This window comes from Mytilus galloprovincialis, chromosome 12 (assembly GCF_965363235.1).
Source record: "Mytilus galloprovincialis chromosome 12, xbMytGall1.hap1.1, whole genome shotgun sequence".
Lineage (NCBI taxonomy): Eukaryota > Metazoa > Mollusca > Bivalvia > Mytilida > Mytilidae > Mytilus > Mytilus galloprovincialis.
In genome coordinates, this window is record NC_134849.1 from 6,635,317 (window position 1) to 6,654,320 (window position 19,004).

General features: G+C 30.9%; 1 protein-coding gene across 1 annotated transcript in view; it reads left to right on the forward strand.

Moving 5' to 3' along the window:
• The first annotated feature begins 1,937 nt into the window (after positions 1-1,937).
• LOC143054824 (cullin-associated NEDD8-dissociated protein 1-like) overlaps positions 1,938-19,004 on the forward strand; it is a 33,445-nt gene continuing 16,378 nt past the window's right edge. Inside the window, exons 1-15 of the mRNA XM_076227873.1 lie at positions 1,938-2,127; positions 4,633-4,734; positions 6,836-6,903; positions 7,433-7,545; positions 7,969-8,069; positions 8,838-8,904; positions 9,459-9,557; positions 10,625-10,751; positions 11,422-11,584; positions 12,210-12,322; positions 14,608-14,762; positions 15,633-15,741; positions 16,085-16,270; positions 16,778-16,889; positions 17,143-17,236. Coding sequence (XP_076083988.1) covers positions 2,086-2,127; positions 4,633-4,734; positions 6,836-6,903; positions 7,433-7,545; positions 7,969-8,069; positions 8,838-8,904; positions 9,459-9,557; positions 10,625-10,751; positions 11,422-11,584; positions 12,210-12,322; positions 14,608-14,762; positions 15,633-15,741; positions 16,085-16,270; positions 16,778-16,889; positions 17,143-17,236 — 1,651 coding nt within the window. The 5' untranslated portion in view covers positions 1,938-2,085. The remainder of the gene's footprint in view (positions 2,128-4,632; positions 4,735-6,835; positions 6,904-7,432; positions 7,546-7,968; positions 8,070-8,837; positions 8,905-9,458; positions 9,558-10,624; positions 10,752-11,421; positions 11,585-12,209; positions 12,323-14,607; positions 14,763-15,632; positions 15,742-16,084; positions 16,271-16,777; positions 16,890-17,142; positions 17,237-19,004) is intronic.

Sequence of the window (19,004 nt, forward strand, 5' to 3'; positions counted from 1 at the left end):
AGAGGAGAAGATTTTTGTAAAAGATTAATTTACGAAAAATGGTTAAAAATTGACTATAAAGGGCAATAACTCCTAAACGGATCAACTGACCATTTTGGTCATGTTGACTTATTTGTAGATCTTACTTTGTTGAACATTATTGCTGTTTACAGTTTATCTCTATCTATAATAATATTCAAGATAATAACCAAAAACAGCAAAATTTCCTCAAAATTACCAATTCAGGGGCAGCAACCCAACAACCGATTGACCAATTCATCTGAAAATTTCAGGGCAGATAGATCTTGACCTGATAAACATTTTTATCCCATGTCAGATTTCCTCAAAATGCTTTGGTTTTTGAGTTATAAGTCAAAAACTGCATTTTACCCCTTTGTTCTATTTTTAGCCGTGGCCGCCATCTTGGTTGGTTGACCAGGTCACACCACACATTTTTTAAACTAGATACCCCAAAGATGATTGTGGCCAAGTTTGGATTAATTTGGCCCAGTAGTTTCAGAGGAGAAGATTTTTGTAAAAGATTTCTTTAATTAACGAAAAATGGTTAAAAATTGACTATAAAGGGCAATAACTCCTAAACGGGTCAACTGACCATTTTAGTCATGTTGACTTATTTGTAGATCTTACTTTACTGAACATTATTGCTGTTTACAGTTTATCTCTATCTATAATAATATTCAAGATAATAACCAAAAACAGCAAAATTTCCTCAAAATTACCAATTCAGGGGCAGCAACTCAACAACCGATTGACCGATTCATCTGAAAATTTCAGGGCAGATAGATCTTGACCTGATAAACTTTTTTATTCCATGTCAGATTTCCTCAAAATGCTTTGGTTTTCGAGTTATAAGCCAAAAACTGCATTTTACCCCTTTGTTCTATTTTTAGCCGTGGCGGCCATCTTGGTTGGTTGACCAGGTCACGCCACACATTTTTTAAACTAGATACCCCAAAGATGATTGTGGCCAAGTTTGGATTAATTTGGCCCAGTAGTTTCAGAGGAGAAGATTTTTCTAAAAGATTACTTTAATTTACGAAAAATGGTTAAAAATTGACTATAAAGGGCAATAACTCCTAAACGGGTCAACTGACCATTTTGGTCATGTTGACTTATTTGTAGATCTTACTTTGCTGAACATTATTGCTGTTTACAGTTTACCTCTATCTATAATAATATTCAAGATAATAACCAAAAACAGCAAAATTTCCTCAAAATTACCAATTCAGGGGCAGCAACCCAACAACCGATTGACCAATTCATCTGAAAATTTCAGGGCAGATAGATCTTGACCTGATAAACATTTTTATTCCGTGTCAGATTTCCTCAAAATGCTTTGGTTTTCGAGTTATAAGCCAAAAACATCTTATTTATATGTTTCTCCTATTTTTTCTTTTCTTTTTTCTATCCTCATTTCTTTTTATTTTCTATTAATGATAGTCCGTTGGTGCCTCGATAACCGAGTGGTTTAATTATAGTGCGGCGACTACTGTATCACTAGCCTGTCTGCACGTGCATAGTAGGCCAAAGGGTCCACTCGACTGCCAAAGATATAAGCTCCAGGCAGCCTGGCTTTATCAGCCACTAACAACTAACTGCAACGGAATACTGCCTCTTATATTCTTTTTTGCATAACAATACTAGAGACAAATATATAATACCTCCCCTTTTTTATCATGAATACGGCTATGTCATAGTAAAATACCATTAAATATTGATGTATTTCACGACTTCGATGTTTTAATAATATAACTTTAATATAAAAAGATAACCTAGTTAATGTCAATATTTATTGGGACATAGTGCAGATTTAATAAGTAAGCATACCAATATATCCTGCAAAGCCCTCATTTTTAAATATACAATTCCTTGATTTTTTTAAAGATTGAGCTGTAATCTATTAGAAAAAAAACAAAAGTTGTGTCCCTTGTCACATAGAGGTCGCTAAGCGGAAACTGCCATTTCTCTGCGAAAATAAAATTGTTTTGGCATGTGAAGCCGACACACAAAAAACAGAGAAAGAAGAAATATAACAGAACTGACAGATAAATTCAATCATCTTTGCTCTCTGTTAAAACAAGAAAAATGGCGAGTGTATCGTATCATATCGCCAATCTTTTGGAAAAGGTAGACGTCATTTGTCATGATCTAAATATTTGCCGGCACCGTACCAATCATGTTACTTTTTTACGATAGAAAACAAAAAGTTCTAATCTTTGAATTGGGATAATTTCTGTTGTAACGAAAAAAAAGAATTTTGAAAACGCCCCTTTCCCTGCAAAGATGGGCGGGACGGACCCTTGGCAATGAGTCGAATGACAATGTCTGCTAGTGGGATTTAATATCTCCAGTAGTGCCTCCAATCAAACAAAAACAAAAACTCTCTTGCAAATGAAAGTATGTCAATTATCCAGTAAGTGCAGTCAGACATCATGTCCTACAGATTGTTTGTGAATGTTCTATGAGGGTGGTAATGGGGGTACCTTCATGATAGTCCAAATAATTATGACGTCTTGAAAGGCTATTATAATTTTTTTCTTTGACGCCTTACTTCGACGTCATAATGCTGAAGCCGCCATTTTCGGTTTGACTTTGAGAGCATATTTTGCTCTCAACTTTGAGACCCAATTTAGCCATCAAATTTTCATTGAAGGCTAAAAAAAATTGCATATATAAAAATTCTTACCTTTCATGTGTTTGTTTGTGCAAAATATTTCCAATTAATCCCTACAGAAATAATAATATAAATAACAATTCCATCCGAGGCGGGAACATGTCGACTGCATTTTTTAAAACGTTTATCTGATTTCTTTTTAGGAGATTGTAAAATAATCTTTACACCAAACTCTGTAAAATTTGGACAGACCCGAATTTCCGGAACCTTTGTTTTACATTATCTAAAAATTCAGGTCCGTCAAAAAGTACCGAGTTTGGTTCAAAAATATATTTTATACTCCTAAAATGAAGCATCTTAAGGAGAAATCAGCTAAACGTTTTAATAAAGCAGTAAATTCCCTCTCAAAGTCCAACTGAAAATATGAGTTTGGCGTTATGACGTCGAAGTAAGGCGTCAAAGAAAAAAAATTATAATAGCCTTTCAAGACGTCATAATTATTTGGACTACCTTCATGATGAATAATGGTATGGAGTTAACAGTAAATTTTTGTGTATGATGATAGAATGTTTAAACTGTCTTTTAGGGGATAAAAAAAATTACTGATTTTGACGATTCACGTAAATGTTTTCCCCAAAAATATAGATAATGATATATATTTGAGACCTCTGACAAATCACAACAAGGATGATTATATAAATCACGGTAAAATTTTAACCAATTTGACGTTAAGAGTAGCTGAAAATGACTGTTTGACGCCTGCACTGCAGTTAAGGGCATTGATATCAGATACCCTCTTCTATCCTTCATTATTTATTGGTCCCTACAAATATTTTTTTTAAAAATTTAGATACATATTGTGTTACAATGTCATTGAATGTTGAAGATTCAGGAAAAAAGAAGATCACATAATTCAGTTAATAATAAAAAACATTGATTTTCATTGACAAAAAATTAGATATAAAGCCTATAAAAGGGAGATAATTCTTTTCAATAATCCTGAACCAAACTATCCATGTGCATGTTTTACTGATTCAAGGTACATGTATATAAAAGTCCTGTAAATCCTCTTCATCATGTTCGTTGTTTTATTTAAAAGTCAGGGGTACTGTGTGTACAATCTATTTTTACTTATTTGAAGAAGTAAATGATAATTTTCTTATGTTGGTTAATTTGTTATATCCAAATTTTCTTATAAGGTTTAAATGATCTCCCCTTAATAATCTCAAAAAAAAAAAAAATACTTGTATGTGTAAGTAATTTTTTTCATCAACACCTAAAATTCTCTTGTATAAGAATGAGAAAACATGCCTTAAACAATTTTCTCTGGTTACATGTACATGTAGCTCTTTATTTTTTATTAGAACTCAATGTTTCATCTCATTAGTTCAACTAAGAAACTAAATGCTCAAAGATGTTGAATAATTGTGCAAGGCCTTCAAAGACTAGTCCCTGGACGTTTGTAAATCAGCAGTGTTTTCAAGATAACAGACAAATGAGATTTTTTTTGTCTATGAACACATGATCATGATGATGAATACCTTTGAATGAAGTATTTAGACATTTGCAAAGGACAGACAATTAAAAATGCTGCATTGTATAAGAGAATGAATTCCTGAATATCTAAGGGACATAATTAAGCAATATAAATGAATAATTATATTAATATTTTAATACTTCTTCAAGTAATTGAAATAACTTTGTATCCCTTACTGACATACATGCATGAGTTATGAAAACAACACAATTTTAAACATAATCTAGTTTAGTAACAATCATACAGTAGGGAAAGAACACAGTATTTTCAATTAATAGATGTAGGAAGATGTGGTATGAGTGCCAATGATACAACTCTCCATCCATGTTACAATTTATAAAAGTTAACCATTATAGGTCAAGGTACGGCCTTCAACACTGAGCCTTGGCTCAGACAAACAGCAAGCTAAAAAGAGCTCCAGAAATTACTACTGTAAAACCATTCAAACTGGAATTGAGTTTATATTATTTTTACGTTACAGATGACTTCAAACGATAAAGACTTTAGATTTATGGCTACAAATGATTTGATGACAGAACTTCAGAAAGATTCTATAAAGTTAGATGATGACAGTGAAAGAAAGGTTTGTTACAAAAAACTTTATCCTGTATAGCCGTATCAGTGAAGCATGTTAAGAATATTTATTTCTGAAATATAAAAGAAAATTGACCATTTCAAATTTTGGGTAATAAATTTGATGTACTTTAGGTATGTTGATTTGTATTTAAGTTATTTTATCCATATATAACAGTGTTCTCCCCAGGCCGATATGACGCTGCGGTACCGCAGCGCCTTCATAATATTTTCGAAGATCCCGCAGCGTCTTAATTGTGCGCTGTCCCTTAATACTTGATCCCGCAGCGTGTTAATTTTCACATTTTCATTATAAATGTTGGTTAAAATTGTCAAGTTGCTCATCACCGCTGAGAGGTCGGTCAGTGTTACGCAATAAGTTTTACCTGAGCCACGCTTATCTCAGTCTTATCGGACTATGTTATCATGTAATAGCGTACATGATCATCAAGAAGATAGATATTTGTAGAAGAAAATTAAAAACAGTGCAGAAATTGAAGAAATATGAATAGATCGCAAATACATTGTATTTACGCATTGTGTATGTGATCACTTGACCATTTAAATAACGAATTTTTTCATTGGTCGAGAAGAAGAATCTATTTTAACACGACCAATGAACGTGATGAATACATGTGATAAATTTGAATACACATTGCTAAAGATATTTACGATGAAAATTATGAATGAGAGTATTTGTAATTGAAAAAAATAAAATAAACTTTGATTAAAGATAAAGAGAAGTGATTTATTTTAATAGAAAGTGAAAAAATGTTATTTGCAAGGTAAATTGTCTCAAACTGTCGTGTTTTTAGAAATAAAATGATCATTGAACCTCGATCGTAAAATTCCGTTCGTCGGGAAATATGTGACAATCAACACGGGTACAGAATTGCTGCAGCTTCTGTATAATGTCACTAGTTGATAATTTCAATGGTCTTAACTTTAAAAAAACTTGCAAAGTTTCGTTTATATCTACATTGTACCTGCAAGAGATAGGTTTTAACAATAATACACACGGAAGCGTAATGTAAAACTACGGAATCTTGTCAGCTGTTCATTTACATATTTTTATTTTAAAAAGTTGTATACCAAATATGATCAAATATCTTAACCATATTCGATTTTATTAATTCTGAATGAACATGTTCTCTGCAAATAACAAAAGGGTGACCTCTAAGCAAAAGGCAGATGATGGAAGTAGAAGTTTTTTTTTTCAGCCTAATGACTTCTATTAATGAAAAGGGGAATACACCTTCCTCTTCACTGTCGCAGTACAGTCTTCTAAACAGAGTGTATAGTGACCTTTGTCTCTATATTATTTTGAAAACCAGTGCTATGTTAATTTCAATGGTGCTATTGAAAATTTTTGGGAGAACACTGGATTGAAATATTTATACCCCCGCTTTAAAAAAGGGGGGGTATACAGTTTTACCTCTGTCTGTCAGTCCGTCCGTCAGTCCGTCCATCAGTCAGTCCGTCCCATGAAACATTCGTCACATTTTTCTCAGGAACTACACATCCACCCTTTCTGTAATTTGGTATCAACATTTATATATGTCAGCCATACCGTGTGATGCGTTTTCAGATTCATCACTTGACAACTTCCTGTTTACCGAACACTTGTCTGATTTTACACATGATAGCCAAGTTGAAAATTTTCGTCACATTTTTCTCAGGAACTACAATACAAGGATTTCTGAAATTTGGTTTCAGGATTTATATAAGTCAGCTATACTGTGTGATGCGTTTTCAGATTCATCACTCGACAACTTCCTGTTTACCGAACACTTGCATATTTTTACACTATTAATATTATCCACTTGCGGCGGGGGTATCATCAGTGAGCAGTAGCTCGCAGTTTCACTTGTTAATGCTGTTTTTTTTCTTCAAATTATTGTAAATTGTCATATCTAACACACTTTTTCTAGACAATGTCAGCTATTCTTCGAATTGAAATTTGATGATGCAGGAAATTATAAAGTTTTCAAAATTTAGAATAAAACAATGAAAAATATGTTTGTATTTAAAAAAAGGGAGAAACCAAATGATGGTAAAATGTCCATTAATACCATGATTACCTGATGTCTATGTGTTTTTTGTCTCTGTAGGTTGTTAAGATGTTGCTGAAGTTGTTGGAAGATAAAAATGGTGAAGTCCAGAATCTGGCTGTTAAATGGTGTGTATCTTTTACTAATCAGTTTGCACATGCTTGTCCACTAGCACAACAGTCAAGGCTTTTCAAATTTCTATCAGGGCTGTAACTTTGCCAATGTTGTATAAGTTTGGTATTTTAAAACGATTTCATTTAATGATCTAAGATTCCTCATTGTCAAACTATTGTATATATGAATGGGTTAAATCATTGTTAAAATAATAAGGAGGATATTTGGGTGTAGAATGTATTCAATTAATATGGCATTTATTGTAAAACAATATTTCTGCGTGAATTTATTTATATTGTGATTGTCATTATTTTTACAAAAAATATGTGAAATTATCTATTATGATTAAATTCTGTATGAAAATAATGCTATGATATAGTAGTTAAAAAAAATATTCTGTAATTTCAATGCTGTCATGTCTGTTGCAGTCCCCCCCCCCCCAAAAAAAAAAATAAATAAAAAAATTGTATTTTCCAACTTTATAATTAACACCTCAATATTGCCTCTTTTGAAGAAAATAATACAATTATGCTTTTGTTTCAGCCTTGGACCATTGGTGAATAAAGTGAAAGAGTTTCAAGTTGAGACCATTGTCGATACACTGTGTAGTAATATGATATCTGATAAAGAACAGCTCAGAGATATCTCAAGTATTGGTAAGGATGTTGATATCTGCTAAAAAAAACCATTTTAGAGATTTATTTACAAGTTTAATGAGTATAATGTGCATAAAATGTTCATGTGGCTGGTGAATCTTATAGACATTTCAATTCATATGGTCAATTGAAACATGCATTACAGTGATAGATAATTGTTATAAACACTAACATTTTTTATTTATTTCACACTGATTACACACATCATGCACATTTCATATTGATTACCAAGATTAATTGCAAGTAGAAAGTTTTTGTTTAATTTTTTGTTTCGCTAATTTTGCATTAAAAATGAATTCATCATACTATTTCATTGTGTTAGTTAGATTTTATCATATCCCATGTGTGTTAAAGAGGCATGACAACCAATACCTCAGTCTCTGTATATATTTTATTAATGCAAACAACATTATTTTATTTTAGGTTTAAAGACAGTGATCAGTGAGTTGCCTCCCTCTTCTACTGCACTAGCCTCCAGTATATGTAAAAAGATAACAGGCAGACTTACCAGTGCTATTTCTAAAGTGAGTTAGCTCCCTTTCTATATCTACTATGGGTTATGTTGATGGAGGTCTTCTATTTCATGTTTTCTCTTCTATTTCTTTAAACTTAACACAGTTGATATTTTTGTAATGATAAACTGTAAATCTATAAAACCAACATCAGAGTACAAAGTAATCTTTAACCTATTTTTTTTTTCATGTTTTGTGGCAAACTTTTTGTCATTGATTGACATTAATGTCATGAGTTATGAAAGCAAAGATAATGGAAATTATAAAATGGGATTTGAAATTGTGTCTTACTGACAATTTTTTTTTTAGAAACCCTGTTTGACTTGTAATTGCAGTATTGATATTCTCTTAATATGACATGTGTATAATTCAGCATGTAAGAAAGTTTTTAAAGTTTCCATACTTGAATGTTAATCAAATGTATGTTGAAAAGTATTTAAAGGATACACATCTAATAACCATACGTACTATTGTAGCCTTGATACACATCTAATAACCATACGTACTATTGTAGCCTTGATACACATCTAATAACCATACGTACTATTGTAGCCTTGATACACATCTAATAACCATACGTACTATTGTAGCCTTGATACACATCTAATAACCATACGTACTATTGTAGCCTTGATACACATCTAATAACCATACGTACTATTGTAGCCTTGATACACATCTAATAACCATACATACTATTGTAGCCTTGATACACATCTAATAACCATATGTACTATTGTAGCCTTGATACACATCTAATAACCATATGTACTATTGTAGCAAGAAGATATGTCAGTACAATTAGAAGCCTTAGACATACTAGGGGATTTGTTGAGTAGATTTGGAGGTGAGTACAAAAGGCCTTCATCAGGATTTTTCTTATTATAACAGGAAAAATCATTTGATATTAATGATTCAGTTCCAAGTTTTTGAAAAAATTTGATGCAAATCATGCAACACAATAAAAATACCATGAAGGTTAACATCAACAGTGTCTTTTAAAAACATTCATTAGATATAACTACAGTAAAACCTTCATTAAAATGTCACCAACAGGAGAAAAGAAATACCTTTTACTACAGCCTTACAATAATGAAGGTGTCCCAACAAGACAGGTGTTTTCTTTGGAAAAAAAGTTGCCTTTATAGCAGATTTGACTGTATTCCTCTTATAAAAAAATAGTTCTGAAAAGGATTTCACATTTCACCTGCGCAAAATTGATTTTTTCCAAACTATAAAAGATTTAAAATACAGGAAAATATAATTGTCATCAGATGTGATTTTGATCATTGAAAAACGTTATAAATGTGTAATTTAAATAAATCATTATCTTGATTTGCATAGGGGTTGATTTCTACATTCTACCTAACACAATTGTTTAATCATGTCTTTTATTTTTAGGTTTGTTGATCAGTTTCCATCCTAGTATTATGCAATCTCTGTTGCCACAGTTATCTAGTCCCAGACTGGCTGTCAGGAAGAGGGCAATCATAGCATTAGGTTAGTCACAAAATAAAACAGTTTATACTGCACCTAGTTGTGTTTATTTCCAGGGTTCTCACTAAGGTGAGTCCATGAGTCCTGGACTCATCAAAATCTGTGTGGACTCACCATTTTCAAAACTGGTGAGTCCACAGATGCATCAAGATTGAAATATTTTGTATAACCTGAACACAGTTAAACACAAATATCATCATTTTATAGCAAAAGTTTAAAAGTGATCTGAATTTGATTTGATTTCATTGCTCTGTTAGGAAATGGAGACTAAAATATTACTTTATATTGCAATAAAATATTTTCTTCTTATCATACCTAAAAATGATGAGTCCCTGGTCTCACCTTCAAAAATCCTTAGCGAGAACCCTGATTTCCTAAATATAGTAACACAGATATATGTTGTGTAATGTCAATTTCATCATGGACCGTTTTTTCCACAATCAGGGGTCATTAAGGGATGAAAAAAAGTTTGAAATTAGTTTTAAAATTTAAATAGCTATCAATGTATTAATTTAAGTTGCAGTACATAAAAGCAATATTAGGTCAATGTCTGAAAACTATAAACTTTTTTGTATTCGGCGCAAAACTATTGAAGGACTCGGTAGAACCTCGTTCTTCCCCAGTTTCTCAGCCTCATACAAAAAAGTTTATATTTTTTTTCATTGACCTTATATTGTTTATATACTCCACTGTGTATTTTAAAATTAAATTGTTTTCTGAAACAAACACCAAGCTTACGCTCAGTGTAAAATATTGACCAATATAATGTCTACCCACGTTAAGATAAACATAGAGACTGACATGAAGGAATTATTTCTTAAGTTATTACATTGAAACAGATGCTAGAAAAAATATTTACACAGCTGGTTGTGTTTAAAGATACATGTAGATTTTTCTTAGAAACATAAGTTGAAAAAATATTTTACTTCAAAACAAACATCAAAAGAAATATTTTACTCATTTGCAGATATTAAAAGAAAGATTTAACTCAGAAACAGATATCAAAATAAATATTTTTTAATCAGTTTCAGATGTATATAACCAATTAATTCTTTTTTTCTAATTTACAGGTTACTTAGTTATGAGTTGTAACAACACATTGTTTTTCGAGTTGATAGAATTTTTACTGACAGAGTTGAATAAAAATACCTCAACATCCACAACTAGAACATTCATACAGTGTGTTGGAGCTATCAGGTATTGTAAAAAACATAAAAATCAAATGGTTTCCTTCTTTTCCTCTGTCTTCTGCTGTTCATTCAAATTAAATCTCAGAATTTTGTTAAAACTTTAATTTTTGGAATGTCTACTTCAAATAGTAGACACAGGATCATCATGCTCATCTGTAAGTTCTTTCTATTTTCTTACACCATGGAAGAGTGACAATATTGACCTCAGATTGACGGTTTATTTTTTATTTACCTTATTCATTCTATTATACAAAAGACAAGATACAAACCAGCTTTTAAAAGCACAAAATATGTTTTCAACTTTATCTAAACAGATGGTCTTCATTTAGCAGTGTAAGGTCTATTGTATATTAAAAAAGATGTGTGTGAGGGTATTGCATTATTTCTTTGATCACACATATCTCGAAAAATGTATTGAAACTTTAACACTACTGAAAACCAACTTATTTTTTTCGCGAGCGATTTATTTTTGCTACTTTCCCGAGTAAAAAAATAATGCAAATATAAATCGCTCGAAAATATAAAACTTGGATCTTTCCTCATTAAACTACATCATAAAATTTTGAAAATTGCAAAATTAAATAGCCGCGAAGTGGACTTGAAAGGATAAAACGCGAAATAAAGTGTCCGCGAAAATATGTTGGTTTACAGTATATGAATTTATTTAATACTTACAGTCGACAGGCAGGTCACAGATTTGGGGAACATTTAGAAAAGATTGTGCCACCTATTATGAAGTTTTGTCAAGAAGAAGATGATGAACTGAGAGAGTACTGTCTCCAAGCTTTTGAATCTTTTGTCAGAAGATGTCCTAAAGAAATATCATCATTTGTAACAAATGTTAGTTATTTTATGTTTATTAATGGAACAGATATATATATTAAGTTATCATAAGAGAGAGACATCAAATGATTTTTTATCAATTTAGAAAATTTCCACAACAGAATCTTTACAGTTATATGATTATTGACTTCAGTTAACAGAAAATACTTAATATATATCTTTTAAGTCCATACAAGTAAAAAATGCTTAAAAATATAATTTTATTTAAAAGTTCAAAGAAGTACAAATTTGGCTTGACAAACTACAAAAAAAGAGAATACTAGAAAAACTAGTACCAATGATAAATTAATGAATACACAGTATAGAAACTTAAGATTTTACCTTTTGAAAGAAATGGGAGTAAAAAATAACTGCATGTTAAACAGAATAACAATCTTAAGTTCACACAAAAAAAAACATTGTGAAAATAACTGGATTGTTGTGATTGCTGTTTGTTAATTTCAAACTTGTCAAATGATTAATTGTAAGGTCTAGGGCAATCATTCTGAAATATATAATGAGGGTTATTTTAGGTCACATTTGCAGTGATTTATATTTGCACTATTTTTGAAGTAGCAAAAATGAAGAACTTGAGAAAAATTAGTTTAGTTGTAATTAATTGATGTGTTATTCCTGATTTCAGATTATAAAGACATGTCTGAAGTACATCTGTCATGACCCTAACTATAATTACGATGATGACGATGATGGGTTTGGTGATGAAGCTATGGATGCTGAAGATGATGACGAAGATGAGTAAGTCTGACCTTTTGACTTTTAAACTTAGATGTCATGGATATTGAAAAACATGTCATATTTTATCTGTTAAAAGTGCGACTAGGACTATTTTAAGTGCAGATGTAAACGTTGATCACATTAGAAGTATTTTTGTCAATGAAAATCAAGAAGATACATGAAAGCACTAAGAAGAAAATTATTTACATTTTTGAAATTCAATCCATGAGTCATTCTAGCCATATCAACTAGTGATAGTTATTAACATGGTATGGTGTGTTCAAGCAAGGTTATTCTTTATATTTCTGTGTTTTATAATATTAGGCAGGTGCTACCTGATGAGTTCCAGAAAGTGATTGGTTTTTGACTAGTGGATTTTTTTACTTTCAGCAACAATTTTATCAGACTCATCAGATGCTTGCAGCCCACTTCAATGTCAACTTTTTCTACCCCATAAAATATTTTGATATATCTATGTGTTATTTATGAACAAGAAAATCCAAAAGATTATTTTGATTTTTATTTACTTAATTTTTAAAAAAGTTTCTGGCATTTTTGCCCAATTTTATATGTCAAGTTTCATCACTACTATGTGTGTGATAGGATTTCAGGACCATACTACAGACCTTATTGCACAACCCATTTTCCATTTCAATATTTTCATGGCCATAATACAGATGAAATCTACTTTTCTACAATTTTAGTCACCTTTATGGAGCTTATAATCTGTGAAATCATTTAATGTAATTTATCAAAATCTTGCGTTATTTTGAAATGTTTTTACAGACTTGCCAGGTTAAGTGATTGAAGTAATTTTTAATAACCTTGTTTTATGTGTATTGGATATTTCATTTAAACTAAAGACCTCCATGAACAAGAACAACCACAGAAATCCATTTTTACCACCAACCTTGCAATTGTTGCATTAATGTCATTTGCAATTCGGTTGCTGTCTTACTGAAGCATACCTTCATTTCTTTGTATTCATATGTTGTTAACAAACTGATAAAAACCAATTGAATTTGGGTTATAAAGATTGTTTGAGGTGCCTTAAATTTGTTTAAAATCTATTATACGAAATAATCCTCTCACTTTTGTTTTTGCAAAAATTGTTGACTATATTTATTGTTCTTTCAGAAGTTTCATTTATTTAGTGTTTTAGATTTGTTTATTTTGTTATAAATATTAGTATTGTACTACCAAATGTTTTTGATATCATTGTAAATGATCATGTGATTTGTTAATGCCTGTAAACAATATTGGCAGTATATATAGCAGGGATGGGGTAATTGAAAATGTAATGGTAATTAAGTGTAATGCATTACAATTTTCCATGTAATTGAATGTAATGTGTAATTGAGCATTTTTTTAATTACATGTAATGGTAATTTAATTAATTACATTGAAAAAAGCATTTTTATTTCTTTATTTATATTATGTTTTATTTAAATGATTTCATTTCTGAGATGTCAAAATACCCCTTAATGTATTGGCAAGTAATTATGAACAAATTCCCTCTCCTATCAACACATCTTCTTATCATGGAACTTCCATGTTCTGATCAAGCAATATCTGCCACATAAGCTCCTGTAGAAAAACTTTAGAATCGCTGTCAAAGTGTTCAGACAAAAGATATGCAGACTGACAAAACATTAAAATTACTAATGATTATCAAATGCAACGCTTCAACTATGCTTATCGGTACGTCATGCATATTTTACACATGGATTTTATATACATGTATAATATTGTTAAAAAAATATTATGATAAAATGTAATGTGTAATTTAATTAATTACTTTAGTAAAGTAATTGTAATTTAATTAATTACATTTCAAAAACTGTGTAATGTGTAATTAGTGTAATTGATCATTTTTGCAATGTAATGTGTAATTTAATTAATTACATTCCAATGTAATTGACCCCAAGTCTGATATATAGGTAACAACCATTTCAGTTTTCTTATCCTTATTTAACCCGTAATTAATAAGATATTCCATTTGCAATGTGAAAAAGATGTTGAAATATATAAGAATTTTTTTGAAAATTTAAATGTATAAACTTTGATTACTTTTTAATATTTTAATTTTGGATGTAACACATCTTCTGATTGGCTGACATTGTTTTGTTTATCAGCTCAGACACAATTTTGTCATGTAACTGATGTCATCAACATTTTTCATGATTTACTCCCGTTTAAAATGGGATGAACGGGTTATTCAGTGTGCAACTCATTTTTGATGTTATTTCTTCATAAACAGAAAATGTTTTACAGTCATTTCTTTAATATATTTTCCATATTTATAGGGAAGGTGATGAGGAGTATAGTGATGATGATGACATGAGTTGGAAAGTCAGACGTGCTGCTGCTAAATGTTTGGATGCTGTCATTGCTACTAGACATGAAATGTTGATGGAATTCTACAAAACTGTGTCTCCAGCTCTCATTACACGGTTTAAAGGTGAGGAGTTATACAAAACTGTCACCATGTTAAATGGCTAGGTTACTTTTATATTTGATTTTTTTTTATCTTTGCTATCAGGAAAAGTTAACTCTAGCATTGTCTAGTTTAAAAAAAAAACCAGAATTTTACTAAGTTATCTCCCCTGATAAACTACTACAAAGAAATCCATATTATATTTGAATGAAGGCTGACATCTATCTAATGGTTATTGGTGTTAATTTTACATTGGCTTGAATTCATGATTTACTACTCTCCCAGAAAATTTTGTTTGCCATCATTTTTGCAATTTTGAAAAATGAACATCAAATGTGAGAGTCAATTTTTTGAGATTTGAAAAAATTCTGCATACAAAAATTTATAAAAGATATCTAATATGAGTTCTATTGCAATAGTCTACCAGTCACATTATTCTTATTTTCTGAATTTACAGTAGCTCTCATTATTGATAAATTTAATTATTACATTGGTTGCAATGAATTACATTAATTTCCCAGTGAAATAAAAACTGATAATTTCACATTCATGTGGTTATTTCACTTCTCTGACCTCATACAACAATAGAAGTTGTCAAGACGTTGATAACATCAGATCAAAACAAATTGTGAATGCATAGAAAAAGATATAGTTCCTTACATTTTGTACTTCAATTTCATAAAAAAAAAAAGCCATTTGCCAATGTATTAAAAAGAATAACTATTCGAAGAATTCAAATATCGAAAAATATTCAACTCTTGACCAAACAACACTGATAATTAACTCATGCGCTGCGTGCATTCATGAATTAATGTGTTGTTCGGTCTGACACTCATTGAATATTTTTCTCTATTTAGCTATAAATAATAAGATTTGTTCCTTTAAATTTGACAGAGAGAGAAGAGAATGTAAAAGCTGATATTTTCCATGCCTATATCACACTATTAAGACAGACTAGACCTACTGTAACCTCTGACCCTGATGCTATGGATCAAGATGGAGGGTAATATTTTACAGTTAAACCTGTACTCCTTTAAACTAGAGAAAATTGAACTCTCAAAAGGGGTGACCTTTGAATGTAGGCCTTGTAGTCATGGCAGTAAAATAATTAAAAAAAATTGAGCAATAATTGAAATTAACCATAATGGCCAGGTATGACATGATTATGCTTCAGTGCATTTTTCTAAAGAACTACAAATCAGGCTCTCTGTTATTTGGATGTGAGCATGTTTCACCTTGTTTTTTCTTTTAGATCCTTCACTTTAATATCAACACCCTATTTACTGAATACTTCTATCATAAGTGAGCAATATCTCATAGTCAAACTTGTAATTTTCTGTTTTTAGACCAGTTTCCATGTTACAAAATCAGGTACCAGATATAATCAAAGCCATACACAAACAGTTAAAGGAAAAGAGCGTCAAGACAAGACAGGGATGCTTCAGTTTACTAACAGAATTAGTTGTCGTCTTACCTGGTGCCCTAACAGATCACCTACAGGCATTAGTTCCAGGGATACAGTATTCTCTAGGGTATGTTTATATTTTTGTGCTGTAACAGGTCACTTGCAGTAAGTAGCTGTAGGTGATATGAGATACAATATTCTCTTTGTTTCTATTTTGCAAAATGTACTTTTGTACTCAAATGACCTGACCCACCAACTTGGGTATAATTTGAAAGATAGTTTAGTTTTGTCAAAATTTGAATGAAATTTAAAACTTATTTATGCTTCTCTGTCCAATATACCTTTTATCAAATAAAAAATGACAGCAACAATATAGCCAATATGCTGACAAAGGTGTTAAACAACAATTATCAATCAATCAAATCACTATATGCAAGGTAGGAATTTAAATTTGAGTTTAAAATAATATGGTTTAAAGATTTAATGCAATAAATAGGATTATTGAAACATTGAAATTTCTGAATAAACAGCAATCTGTTTGATGCAAATGCAGGTTTATAAAAATAGTTATCAAAGATGAGCATAAAAAGGTTGGAAGTTTTATTTCATATTTCAAGATGCATTATTTTTTCAGGGATAAAAACTCCAGTTCAAACATGAAGATAGACACATTGTCTTTCCTGAACTGTATCCTAACTCACCATAGTCCTGTAGTATTCCATCCTCATGTTAAAGTTTTGGTACCAGTAAGTATAAAAACTAAAGACTAAGGTAGAAATTTTATTTTAAGTTTGGTTCATTTATTTAAGGTCAGGTATATACACATGTTATTGGCAAGTATCACAGAACCATTTAGTAAGCATCAGACAATAAAAAAATACATATGTAACCTTTTTCACTTTCAAAGACATGATCCATTACAAAGTTGTCAAATTGATCTATAATTGTATAGAATGCACTTAGAAAGCAGCAATTGGAATCTATTTTATCTTTTTTCAGCCCATAGTACATGCAGTTGGAGATCCATTCTATAAAATAACTTCAGAAGCTTTGCTAGTAACACAGCAGCTAGTCAAGGTCATCAGGCCATTAGGTTAGTAAAATATTTGTGTTATAAGGAGGAGACTTCTGAACATGATATCCACAAATAACTGTGGTGCTATTCATTGTTACCAAAGTTTGAGAAAGTTTTGATCTTTTACTAATAGTTATTCATATAAAAAAGAAGATGTGGTATGATTGCCAATGAGACAACTTTCCACAAGAGACGGAATGACACAATGTACTGTGCAATGGAAATTATGATGTCACAATTACGAAAACTCATGAGACAAGGAAATATGAATAAAAAGAGACATGGGGAATATGTTAATTAAACATCAGCATGAAAACACAAGAATAAAGACATCTAGAGTTCAACATTAGTACTGTGTTTACAATATATCAAACTCTTAAAGAAGCCATAGTCTAAAAGGTTGTGAGTCAGACTTTGTTTTAGCAAAGACTAACCCTCAATGCTAAAAAATCAACTGTTATATGTTTCTATACATGCCAGAATCATTTCAAAACTGTTAATTTTTCTCCCAAATTTCACTGAGGGCTATTCCAGAAAAAAATGTATGGGGGGGTTGGAAGGCACTTTATTTTTATACCCATCACCCACTAAATTACATTTCATCATAGGACAACTACCCATACAATTCATTTTCAGTTTGACCCCACTACCCATATAATTTTAAAAAGTTTAAGCTAGCTTTTTCAAGTTCACAAATTAGCAACAAAAATAATATGCATTTTGATACCAGAAAGTGGCTATACATGTATTGATGACAGTATATATGTTAATAAGTTTTCGATTTCTTAAGTTTTTTTTGCACTTTTGACAATATCAGATATTTGATATAAATTATTGGTGACAAGTTTTTTTTGCGCCTGTCCCAAGTCAGGAGCCTCTGGTCTTTGTTAATCTTGTATTATTTTAATTTTAGTTTCTTGTGTACAATTTGGATATTAGTATGGCGTTCATTATCACTGAACTAGTATATATTTGTTTAGGGGCCAGCTGAAGGACACCTCCGTGTGCGGGATTTTTTCGTTACATTGAAGACCTGTTGGTGACCTTCTGCTGTTGTTTATTCTATGGTCGGGTTGTTGTCTCTTTTATACATTCACCATCTCCATTCTGAATTTTATTTAAAGCTCAACATTTTATATTTTGTCCTGATACTCTTGGCATTAAAAATAACTTTTATTGCAGATGTGTGCATAAATGTGTTTTGTACTAGTCACTGTCAGTGTCATGAAAATAAACAACTATATATCTATATATAAAACTATCATATTGCATTTATTATTTAAAACAGTGTTTGAGTAACCTCTTAATGTTTTTAGTATTGCTGTTGTCTGATGTGATTTCTTTAAAAGCTGTGGTATATATTAATTTTCATTAATTTCAAATGATTTAAGTGGTGTGGACCTTCTGCTCAAGGATTTGAGAAATATTCAATTCAACTTTTATAAATTATTCTACTTGTGTTTTTAAATATTAAAATAGTCCTCTTGGTCTTTTGTGGATAGTTGTCTCATTGGCAATCATACCACATCTTCTTTTTTATACTTTGAAGCATCTGTGAGTGCAGAAATATTTTTAACTACATGTACAGGTGGAACACTGTAACAGAATATGACCCATCATAAAGAGAGGCAGGCAATAAATTCCAAAAGGGTCAATCAAACTCAAATGTGGAAAAAATAGCTGTGCCAAGCCAATGCAAATAAAGAAAACAAAATGTAAAAAGATATGAACAGAAATCCACATATAACACAACTAGAAAATGGCAACAGAGCAACATGTACCCCAA